The sequence below is a fragment of the Rhamphochromis sp. 'chilingali' genome (assembly GCF_963969265.1).
Source record: "Rhamphochromis sp. 'chilingali' genome assembly, chromosome: 9".
In the NCBI taxonomy this organism is placed as follows: Eukaryota; Metazoa; Chordata; class Actinopteri; order Cichliformes; family Cichlidae; genus Rhamphochromis; species Rhamphochromis sp. 'chilingali'.
The window spans coordinates 15,292,582-15,305,606 of NC_137936.1; the positions used below are offsets into that span (position 1 = coordinate 15,292,582).

Genomic DNA, 13,025 nt, shown 5'->3' on the forward strand with positions numbered 1-13,025 from the left:
GTTACCGGAAACTCCACTGGCGGCATGTTATCTAATGTGTTAAACTAATTATTTTTTAAAAAGTAACGAGTTGAATTTTGCAAATGTAGCGGAGTAAAAGTCCCGTTTCTTCTTCACAAATGTACTCAAGTAAAAGTAAAAAGTATTGTGCAAAAAAGGTACTTTAAAAGTACATTTTTTTCAAAAACGTACTCAAGTAAATGTAACGGAGTAAATGTAACTCGTTACTACCCACCTCTGCTCACCTCACTAAACACTGCAGTTTTCAGTGCAGCACATTTAAGTGTCACCTTATATTGTTTTCTTTTAGCTCTTTCCCTGTGCTTTATTTCTTTGTAATCCATGCACTGCACCAATTATAATGACTATCTCCTGCTTCCTTCCGTTTCTTCAACTTGATAAACAAAAAGATACAAAGATTTTTGTTCGAAAACCTTCCTGCAATGTCACATCGGTCAAATGTATAAAGTAAGGCTTTTGTTTTCATTTTGCTTCCTTTCAGGTATGATGTTGACTCCAAAAGCCCCGACCTGTCCAAACACGTGAGTACTCACAGCTATTTTAAACCTTGAACCACAGATAAATGGAGATCAGTCTTGGGTAAAATCTGAATTATTGGCTTGAATTGCTGTGGAGAAAATTCCTCCATGTAAACATTTAAATATGGTGTTTGACAAAATGGAAGATAGTAAAAATTCCTTTTATCAGTGGTCTAATGTTGCTTGTTTTAATTAGTTTGTCGCCTGCTGCATGTTTTTAGGGTGGAATAAAGCAAACCCCATCTATTGCCTGATCACATAAGTATCCAAATACAGAGTTTTTATTTGTTCTCTTTTATTCACAGTGCTATTGTTTTTAGATATGCAGTCATATACTGTACTTATATTTCGTATGTAAATGTACAGTTTAAATGTCTACTTGATCAGCAACTGGTTCTTTCATCGTCTTTTTTTATTGGTTTTACTGGCACTGTAGTAATGGATAGTATGTAACACCATAATATACGTTCATGTAGAAAAAAGGATTACGTAATGCTTTTAACCATTAGTTTCCATTTAAAGCAATGCATCACATTATTTTTGTTCTTAATCATTTCTGGGGGGGAAAAACAAATTATTTTTACTCATGACCGGAAACTATGGTGACAGAAAAGCATTGAAAATGTCAAAATAATCAGCGCGGGTGATTATTTGGTGTATTTGGATAAGTGAGGTTTGCGTTTTTCCATCACTTGCTTTAACTGTTCCTCTGTTGGGGTTTGGATTTTACTTTTGTGGCACAGCATGTTGTCGTCTTTCGGGTCCCACTTCCCCATTTTGAACAGTGCCAGGAGTGCTAGGTATTTGATATGGTGTTGTGTGCTGGTATATGATGTGCTCTGTTGTTATTGTTGTTGTTGTTGTTGTTGTTGTTGCTGCTGCCGCCCAACTTTTCTGGAAGCCCGCAGAACTCAACGTAGGTCCCAACATCTCTCTCACTTCTAACACTGCATGGCTGCTGTTTCACATGAATGAGCCGTCTCTCAGGAGAAAAGAAGGCGCCACTGATCACAATAAAAACAACTGAGAGCCAAGTCAAGCCATTTGCACAGCTCTTGTTACTGGCCACAGTAATTTCAGTGGAAGTATGTAGTTTTTGTGCCTTTCGAATGTTTTATTCAACGCCATCGAGATGATCAGGTTTCCAGGCTCTTATGGGCTGCATTGAGTGGAATTAATTGGCTCAAAAAAAACCTAGAGACTCATTGAAATCAATCACTCTATAGCCCAATAAATTATTTAACGATCCCAGTCTGTCGAGGTCAATATTAAGGACTTTTGCCCCACATCCTGCCTCTGATAAGTTCAGGAAAGACTATGCTGAAAAATACACAATGAGATTCTTTGCAGAAAAACTTGGGAGTCTGATGAAGTAGATCAGTGCCGGCTGACACTGAGAGACTTCGTCCACAGACATGATGAGCTAGAGTCATAACTGTGTTCAATCATGTTTCTGGCCATTACACACGGGTCACTGAATGCCTCTTTCTTATCCCATCATGTGTAATACCTCACGGTTCATTAAATGAGTGGTTTACATCAGGTTGGTTGGAGCATATTCTGAGTGGGTTACAATAATTTCTGATGACGGGTTAAATTCAAATACTTTGAAATATGTCTCTACTTTGTTTTGAAGTTGAGGGACTCAAAGTACAGGTAGGCTCTTTTAATAGTATTCTCCTTCAGCTCAGATTATTATTATTATCCATCGAGTCTTCCCCTTTGTTTTACAATTTGTATTAAGATTTTGGTTATGTGGTTACCCAGCAAATATGGTTGAAACCCTGACGTTATCTGGGGCGATCGTGACTCAAGAGTTGGGAGTTCGCCTTGTAATTGGAAGGTTGCCGGTTCGAGCCCGGCTCGGACAGTCTCGTCGTTGTGTCCTTGGGCAAGACACTTCACCCGTTGCCTACTGGTGGTGGTCAGAGGGCCCAGTGGTGCCAGTGTCCGGCAGCCTGGCCTCTGTCAGTGCGCCCCAGGGTGGCTGTGGCTACAATGTAGCTTGCCATCACCAGTGTGTGAATGGGTGTGTGGATGACTGGTTGTGTAAAGCGCTTTGGGGTCCTTAGGGACTAGAAAAGCGCTATACAAATACAGGCCATTTACAGGCCATTTATCTCTGTGGTTAGAAGTGGAAACAGTATCACAGCAAAAACTGAACTGTAGAACTGTTGATGTTTTTTCTATGTTGGACAGAGGTCTGGTCAGATGAGCTCTTACAAAGTGAGAAATGTAGAATCAATTATCGCAAAGAAGCAATTAATATGGTTAGTTCACGGCTTTGAAACAACCACACAATGGATTCTCCATGTACTCGTGCTAGTTTTATTGGATCTGTTGAGATGTGCTTTTTTAAAAACGTTTTGTCTTTTGCTGTGTAACCACGTTATACTGTTATCTCACGTCTGTTGACAGGTGGGATGGATGGAAAAAATTCACGGTGCTGTTAAGTTGCCTATGTGTGAAACAGACCTGATTTTAGTGGAAAACATTTTGACCATTGCATTAACCCAGTATGCAATCATGCATACGTAGCCTACTGGATTACTTGGGTTCAGTTCTATAAACCAGCTTCACACCAGCAATGGACATGATAACACAACGTCACATCATTTAGCACATCACAGTAATATCACCTTTTATGAAACGCATCGTATCAGTTGTATTTTAAGTGTAGCAAATACAGTACTTCTCGTGATGATCACTTTCATCACTTCTCCAAGGTTTTTTTTTTCCTTTTTAGCAGAAGATGTTCCCACTAAAAATGAAATAGTTTGCTGATGTAAACTGTGTATGGACGGCCAAATGTTAACTTTGACCTTGCGAATGAGCATGAGTGAACAAGCTTCAGTGAATTTATCAAATTCTTGAATTTGCATGAACGATCCAGTGGTACGAGATCTGGTGGAACATCCTGAGGTTAATCTGACTTGATCTGTAGACTTTCTGTTTCACGTCTACAATCCCGCCCTTCTTTTTTTCCTTTCATCTTCTATTTTTCTTCCTTCCTTTCTTCCCTGCAGGACTTTTTGGGTCAGATGTTCTGTACTCTTGGCGAGATTGTTGGATCGCCAGCCAGTCGACTGGAGAAACCACTGGGGTGAGTAGGAGTTCAAGCCAATTTTCGCAAAGGCAAAATGCCCCCTGACTCCAAATGTGATTGAGGAACACTAGACAGTGCTAAGAGGGGAGAAAGGGCAGAAAAAATGACTTTGACACAAATGCAATTACTTATCTCAGTTCCGAGTTTGGGTCAATAACGCTCTTTCGGGAGCTTCATACCTGCATATCTGGTTTAGGCATCTTCACAGGTATGAACATAACATTTAAATAACAACATACAGACTAGATCCAGCTTGGCATTTCTGATGCTTTTCTAAGAAAGTGATTGCAGAAAATCACATAAATGGGTTCTTACAAAATGTGTCCATTAGACGAACTTGGATGTCAGTTGACTGCCAGCACATGGCACTGTAGCATGTTGCAATAATAAATAGTTTGTCTGGTACTGACTGAAAATAAGATGAATTCATTGATGTAAGTTTTGTCTCCTTTAAAAAATGCTAGTGAAGCATTAGCTTGCGTGTTTCTCAGAAGCTTTACATCAGCTGCGAGGAGATTATTAAAGTACAAAGTTATAAAGGACTGAGAGATGTGTATAAATAGACTAGAGGTGCTAATTTAGTAGAAAAGACACTGACTTAGGGCCAGAAAGAACGTGAGGTAAAAAGAGAAATCACAAGAGGGGGCGGATGATGGGAAAAAAGGCAAAGACACAGGGGCGGTTTAGAAGGAGACGTCGGTAAAGACACAAACCAGACAAGAAAGGAGAGTGTGTGTGAGTGTGCCGGTGGTGTCTGGTGGGGTGGAAGAGGTGGGTAGGGGCCAACACCCACATCCTACAGATGTTATCCACTGATAATTATTGTCATTAAAGAAAAGGGAATCGAGTAGAGCAAAATTACCTAAATTACTGCTCATCTCCTCAGCTTGTGCTCTCACACTAGCCGAGGAAAATGTAGTGTTAATGGGGTATCCTGTTATCTGTCTTTCTATATCTATCAACCATCATCATCACCAGTCTGCCGGGCTATTGTGCATTCAGGCAAAGTTGTTCAAATGCTGCTTTCAGTACAATGTGCTGGTTCTTACGTCTGAATGTGTTACCCTGGAGAGCATTAAGACAGAACATCTGAATACCGATTAGTGATGGGTCGTTCGCGAACGAAATGGCTCTTAGAGCCGGCTCTTTGACGTGAACGACGCGAGCCGGCTCCTTATCGCGAGCCGTCACGTGGGTTTTTTTTTTTTCTTTTTCTCAGCCTCTCTCTCGCACTTTTTTTCCTTTTTTTTTTTTTTTTTTTCTTTTTTTTTTTTTTTTAAATGACATCAGAAACAGCAGTATGCGACATTACGTGATGGCAGAGCTTCAGTTCATCCTTTGTCATTTTTTTTTTTTTTTTTTTTTAATAAATAGGACAGGGGGAATGAATGAGAGAGAGAGGGGGAGAGAAAGAAAGAAAACCAAAGGGGAGAAGAGACGGTGAGAAGGGGGGGGAAGAGAGAGAGAGAAAAAAAAAAACTCCTGGGTCACCTGTATGGAGAAAAAAAACAAAAAAAAAAACAAACAAACAAAAACAAACAGAGGAGACAGCAAACAACAAAGAGCAACATAATAATAGAGAAAACAAAGCACCATCACAATAAACTAGCTAGTCATAGATATCAGTATTTACTAAGTAATAAACGATATTGTGCAGCACGCAAGATAGACAGCGCACAGTGTGCTTTGAGGCAGCAGCCAAGAAAGCTTTAGTCCGCGTCTGTGAATACCCATGTGTGCATACGTCGTTCGCGAACGAAATGGCTCTTAGAGCCGGCTCTTTGACGTGAACGACGCGAGCCGGCTCCTTATCGCGAGCCGTCACGTGGGTTTTTTTTTCTTTCTTTTTCTCAGCCTCTCTCTCGCACTTTTTTTCCGCTTCACTCTGCACGCGAGCCTTGTGCTTTACGCTGGGCAGAGGGGGGGAGGGGCGGTAGTTACACTCAGTAGCACAGGAACAGAGACAGAGAGAGAGAAAGAGAGGCAGGGACAACAACATAAGAACGGTATAGTAATCATCCACAACTATTTTCGGTTGCAGATGATAAAGGATTCAGAAAGTTTATTCATGCAGGTCCATATGACAGAGAATGTGCATCTTCTGTTTGTTTTCATATTATAATTTATATTTAATTGTGTTGTGGTTTGCAGTGTTTTGTGTTCTTTTCACTTTAAATTTGTAAAAGGAAAAAGCTGAAAATTTAAATAGTTAAAACTTGAAATGTGAATAGTTGATTTTTGTATTATATGATTTATTTATTACATTTTATGTGGAGTGAATAAATAAAAGTATATTTACGGTGGCCCCTAGAGACAAAGCACATACAAACTTCAAATCACGTACGAACTCTGAAGCATGTACAAACTCCAAAACACGTAAAAACACGTACAAACTCCAAAACACGTACAAACTCCGAAGCACGTAAAAACTCAGAAGCATATAAAAACTCAGAAGCACATAAAAACTCAAAACACGTACAAAAGACAACAGAAGTGCTCCAGGATGCTGGGCACAGTGTTGAGCCTTTGTTATCTTGTGGCTACACAAGCCAGCAAGTACCAACGACCGGATTTGGTGTGTGGTAATAACAGGTAAATGAACTTTTTTTTAAATTATTTGAATATATATGAGTGCCTGTGTATAAATACACAAACAATACACACATGCTTTCAATTGTGTAATTTAAGTGATCTAGTAGCTCTGCTTTGGAAGTTCAGTTCATGCTAGAAATGTGTTTTGGAGTTTGTACGTGTTTTGTCTCTAGGGGCCACCGCATATATTTATATATAAACATATATAAATAAAACCACTTTTTTTTACGTTAGTAATTCCTTTTGTGCATAATTTTATATTATTGTTAATAATAAATTAATTAAAGCAACAAAACAACCTGAAGAGCCGGTTCGGAGCCGAAAGAGCCGGCTCTTTCTAGTGAGCCGAACCGAAAGAGCCGGATCTCTAAAAAGAGCCGGAAATCCCATCACTAATACCGATATTTAACTGGTAAATATAAAAAATGATTACCATGTTCCTGCACTGGCGAACCTGACATGACTTTCACTTTCACTTAAAAAACAAACAAACAAAAAATTAAATCTTTGTAAGCTGATTTTTAAATTAGTGTTTTAGGGGTTTTGAACCGATTTATTATTTATTATTCATTAAGTTGTTAGATTGTGTCCATCATAATCATCGAATTACTTTTATTTCTACTTGTGTTTTCTACCAGACTTTGCGTTTGCAGTTATCTGCTGTAACATTAAAACTACCTGCCCAGCGCTTTGTAGGTCACCCATGAAAGCATGTAGAACAGTAAAGACATGCCTTGAGATATTTATGATGATTTCAATGAAGTAAAAATTTAAAGAGAACCCAGTGCAGGCTCGTCTAAAATCCCTGCTTGTGTAGATCTTTGTATCAAACAAATGCTGACCAGTAAAAACAGATTCAGGAACAGATGGTTTGTGCTGACATGTTTAAAAGAACAAAGATTGTTAGAAATGTGCTGTCATTAAAAAAAAAAAGGTCTGCAACAAGTGTTTCTTTTTCTGGGATTTTGCCTCTTTTTCTGGTAATGTGACAAACTGTTGTTCAAATGCAGGAACACATGTGGACATACAAATCACCAGGCTGGTATACTTTAGTGCAAAGATTTCCATACAGGTCTTATTTAAGAGTAATATCTATGTTTTACAATCCAAGTCTCTGTCTCTGTTCTCTTCATGACATCCATTATTAAATAAAATGCCCGTCAATGCCAATATTTCTACCAGCAACATAGGGGACGTGCTGTTGATAGACAGACTTGTCACACACAGCTGTGGCTACAACTGTAGCTTGCCTCCACCAGTGTGTGAATGTGAGAGTGAATGAATAGTGGAATTGTAAAGTGCTTTGGGTGCCTAGAAAAGCGCTATATAAATGCAATCCATTATAATTTGTGCAGTGAACTTTACACTGAATGTCTTGTGTCTTTAATACATAATACGAAAGAGGGCTCGGTTGTGTCGGCACACCTGTGATGATGAAAGTTGCAAAACTGTTACCAAACCATTTCCGACTGTGTGTTTATGCGTTCTCTCTATCCTTGGTTCACATTTTCCACTGAAGTTGCCGGCTCATGGGGGGGCTTTAGCAAATATAATTTGCCCTGAAAGTCTATATTGAGAGCATAGAGATTACTAATGTTATTAGAAATTTAATATCGAGCCATGTCTATCTGTAGTGGGAATATGTATGGCATGTTTAGAAAAGGAAATGGAGTATTTGCCAAACCATTCATTTTTACTTTGAGACATTCTGCAGCTGCGAGATAAAGGAAGTGCTTGCCAAATTTCATTTTTACGACAGCCTTTAATCTTTCTTTAAAGGCTGCAAAATAAAAGCTCCGCTGGAAACCAAAACAAAAATAATTACATCAACCTTTCACCATTCATGGCGTATGTAGGGCAAGCCTGTTTTTAACATGGTGAAAGCCGGCATACCAGTGTAACTCTGGGATAGTACATGAGGAGTTTGTTCTGGCTTGTAATGACTGATCACTGGTTTCTGGCTGACTCTGATTCAGATTTTGGGATCACTTTAATTCAGTGCTCTTACTTAGTCAATATGCAGTAAACAATACCCTTAAATGCCATTCCCGTGAGATATTAAACACCTGTATGATTATGTGCAGGACACAAAGGTTAGCTTATACAAAGGATTTAAAGTGATTAGCAACTTTTCACTGCAAGTTATAGATAACAGGCTGAGTTGCTGCTTCTTTTAATAGCTTCCATGGGGTTGAGTTTGTAATGTGGAGGAACAGTAAAAACAGAGAGTTTAAATGAGCATGTACATATACACATTCACACACAAAGTGTTGCATTTCCCTGGCAGATATACTCGCGACTGAAATTTGGTTTCATGTTTCTGTTGAGTAATGAAGAGTGATTCATATTTCATTGCTTGAAAAATGTCCAAACATTTGGAAAAACATTTGGAAAAAAAAATCAGGGAATGTTTTAGAATATTGCTTTTGTTTTTCATGTTTCAGTACGCTGTTTCGCTTTTCACCTGCAAATGCAAAGTATCTAATATGGTGTAAGTCGGAGAAGTAAATCTCTATACATATCTACTTCTATGTGTTTGTGTCACATATGTACATAAATCTGCTTCTTTATAAATTCTGCAATACCATAAAGTACAAATAAGATCACATTAAAATGCATAACTTAATTTTAGTCCTTTCTTTCAGCCTCTAAACGTATACTGTCCTTCATATGCAAATGTGTGCACAGACTTGAAAACACACATGAAAAAACAGGCATGTTTTATTTATTTATTTCATAGATCCTGAGCATAAATGGCACACAAATTAATAAGTGTATTTTATTCTTGTCCCCTGTCTTGTGCTCTCTTTTCTCTGGCTAATTGTAATGGCTTTAATCTTCCTGAAATTAGTGCTTATTTAATTAGGCAGCAGCCATTGTGATTTTCATTATATTAAAAAAAGAGAATAGAAAAAAAGCTCCTGATGGCAGAGAGAGCGAGAGAGACAGCGACACGCACACACACAGAGGGAAGGAAAAATTAATGACCAGTGACAGAGGGACAGAAACACAGACGCTGATGAAAACACTCAAAACAACCTATAATTGCTTGTCTGATTCTACACAACACGAGTCGCTGTCTTAGAAAAAAGTGAGAAAGGCAGAGGGAGGTAGATAATATTCACTCAATATGTTTAGGATGATGCTTTCATTACACATGTTCTTCTTTCTGTAAAATCTACCCATGAGACTATCTATCCATCAACCCATTATAAATGCAGACCTGTATTTAACAGATGCTAAAGATGTCAAAATCCCTTCACAGCTCCACTCTGTTCTCAGGGGTATTGGTGTCAGCAGAGGCCTCCACTTTAATTGATTTTGCTGCTACTTGTTTGTAAGAGACTTTGTATTCAGGTGTCACGGTCTTGAGCAGGATGAATTTTATTGTAAGACACCGAGTAATTAGCACTGCTAGTAATTAATTCATCAGCTTGTGTGGCCTCAAAGCCTCTTGTCAGGTGCTGTTTAGTGCACTGTGTGATTTGCACATTCCCTTTGAATGTGAATTGTGTCACTGTCCAAATACTGTGCTTCACCTGTTACATAATACTCAATACATCCTATTTGAATCACTAGACTTCAGCTAAAAACACGACTAACTAAAAAGTTGTGTTGAAATGACAAAAGACTGGCAACACACACGGCCAACAGTGTGGCTAAAAACCGGCCACGTACCTAGTATGCCATATAAATTACTTTTGATTTAAAGTTTGCAGATTGCTGTTTCAAACTATACATTTACATATAACATTTGTACAAATATATTTTCACCATCTCTCTCCGAACTCATTTCCATCTCACGCTCACTTCAAGCATGAACTGTTTCAGGGTTTTAACTCATGGAAACATGGATAAACATGCTTGTTTATTCCCGATATTGTTGCAGTTACCTATTGCCAGCAGATTAGACAAGTGACCATGCTGTGTCTTTAGCTGACAACGAGCCAGCTAAATAACAATGGCTGGTTATACGCTAATGTTATGTGAGCTAATGTTAGCCTTGAGTGTTCTAAAACTCAGACTCTCTCTGCTAAGTGTCCTACAATATTAGAGCTGTTTCAAAGAAAGCTTCACTAATGCTGGCTAACAACAGCTAACAGCTGAAAAAATAACAGCTAACAACGATGGAAAAATGAGCTTCACTTACTCATCAATTTGATTCAGACTCCTTTAACAAAGTTCTACAGTCTTCTCCAGAGCAAACAGATATGGACACCCAGCTGAGGTAAATGAAGGACTGACAGCCTACACTCAGTATATATGGTGGGCAGAGCTGTTTGTCCTACAGCGGCCATCATAGCTAGGATCATTCACTTGAATCGGGAGGTGTAAGAAAAGGGAACTGACTAGAATCCAGTGACCTCCGGCAGTGATATTTTGCACACTGTGCTTTTAATTTGACAGTCAGAGTCATGCTAGCTGTTTCCACTGCAATGTAGTGCAGATGGGTGAGAAATTAAAGGCCAAACCAACATGAAGTGCTTTAGTAAGCAGCTTGTGTGATGCCTGGCATTGATTTTCTAAGATTGAACTCTCATGGTGCGACCAAAAAAAAATTTCATCTGGTGCTTTGATAATAGCCTGCTGCTGGTGGGTGCCATCCATAGAGTCTGTCTAAAATCTCCCAGAGGTGTTAAACTGAAACTTGATTGTGAAGGTCATGCATATGACTGAAATCAGTTTCATGCTCAGTGACTGCTCATGCAAAATGGTAGGAACAGATGAAAATGCATAAATATAGGACACATTTAATTGTGGGATAAAGAAGATTTGCAGTGAACATATTCACTAAGGAGAAAAGTAAAACCCAAACCATGACTGCAAAATCCCTCACACAGCCTAGGGATTTGGAGTTTTCCCTTAAACTGCAGAATTAAATTGGTCACTAACTGTGTCTTTGTCACAAGTTGCGAGCCATGTCATCTTTTTTGTCATCCGTCACGTGTCACTGATTGATGCTACAGACATATGGCTCTCAGTTTTGTGCTAGACTTTAGATAAACCTGTTCTTGCTTACCTGAAGCAACTATACTGGGTAAGAATGGATGTCAGCATCATTTGGAATACAGGTTTATAAGCCGGTAGTGTCATAATATGTAAATCAGACGAGTCTTTTGTTTCCACTCTGATTTCATCTCAACTGAAAGCGACACAGATTTAATAAAAGTGCTTCAAACAAACCTTAAAAGCAACCTTTTAAAAGATTTATAAGGACCCAAACTATTGCACTCAGTGTTATTAAATGAAGTAGCTCTGGTACTTAAGTCCAGCTAAGTAGCCTGTCTGTGGGCTCTAAACAACAACCGAGGGGAATCAGTTTCCTTAGAAACATCAGCCAGCCCTTGTCATTCACTCAGCAGGTGTAGTGTGAGGCAGTCGTGATTACCAGCCAACAAGTTCATTAGTCTTTAGCGTGACTGAAAAATACACTCTTGAGCTCATAGTTTCAGAGCCCTTCTTTAAACAAATGGCTAAATTAGCAGATCTCTTAATGGAAACTGTTGCTGAGACTACGTTTGGCCTTCTGTGCTATGTCAAATTATGTGGACATTTTTATCAAACCTGACCTGTCACGGTATAATGTCTGTACTGTGTTACGATGATATTGTGCTTATTTACAGGGTTATGTGTTTCTGACACGTGACTCCAGCATTTCCTAAAATGTTAATGAAAATAATTCATTGTGTACATGTGGATGTGTGATAGAGAGAAAGGAACAGAGAAGAGCAGAGCTCTGCCGCCAAACAAGACATTTGTTTCATCTGAACATCAAAGGTCCTCGGCTCTTTCATGATTGCTTCAGATTGTATGCCGCTCTCTTGCCATTGGCCTCAAATGCATAAAAACTGAATGGCACATATGGCACATAATTCAAAATGAGTGTCCTCTTTATAATAATGACATTGATATATTTATATATTGAACATTATGTGTAGTAGTGTCCGTGCCTAGAGAGGTTGCTGTTGAAAGGCTCTTGTGTGTCTCAGAGACGGAGAAAAACAAAACCATTTCTTGCTGTTAGAGTAAACACCACTTACCTCACTACGAGAGGGAGATGTGAGCTATCATATTACCATACAAAGCATGACTTTAGTTTTCCAAACATACCACAAGACACATTCAGCAGGTAAAGGATATTTATCCAGTGAAATATTTCAACGTTTTCTAGACAAAGATTTATTATTATCATGTATTATTTTCAGGCAGCATATTGCAGTGGCATTGGTCATCCCTTGGCTTTTCTCTTTGAGCCACTGTGAAGCTGACATTTGTATTTTTGTGTGCAAAACCCCATCATGTCTTGGATGGATTACTATGACATTTGGTAAAGACGTGTATGACTTTGGAGTTCCTTCACTTTAACTCTGGCGCAATCATCGGGTCAGGATTTTAATTTGTCTCATACTTTGGGTTATTACCAAATACCTGCAAAACTAATTACTTTTAAATCAGCCTACCTTGTGTTTAGAGCTTTTTAGGAAATGTCAGCGTACAAGTAAAGCTGAACTAAGACGAGCACGCCCGGGTGCCTGTGGACTCTTGTGTTATTTAACAGCTGGATTTTCCAAGTCTGGAAAACCTAAATGGCAAAGATTGATGATTTTCTACCAATTCTTCATATAACCATAATTATCTTTTAAACAACAGTAAACATACAGGATTTAAAGACCTTAAAAGGGTTCTGCCATGATTAGAAAAACACTAGATTGCTCATATTTCTTTTTTCTTCTCAGCTGTCTAAGCCCATTTTAAAAACACCGACTAAAAGAAAATAAAAACCACCA

The 13,025-nt window shown here is 38.7% G+C and overlaps 1 protein-coding gene across 2 annotated transcripts in view; it reads left to right on the plus strand.

The window, feature by feature from the left end:
• The window catches only part of cpne5b (copine Vb), a 159,480-nt gene that overhangs the window by 64,871 nt on the left and 81,584 nt on the right, over nucleotides 1-13,025 (plus strand). For both annotated transcript variants that reach the window (XM_080892454.1, XM_080892455.1), the window contains 2 exons: nucleotides 503-542; nucleotides 3,566-3,642. In XM_080892454.1, the coding sequence (XP_080748580.1) occupies nucleotides 503-542; nucleotides 3,566-3,642 (117 nt within the window). The remainder of the gene's footprint in view (nucleotides 1-502; nucleotides 543-3,565; nucleotides 3,643-13,025) is intronic.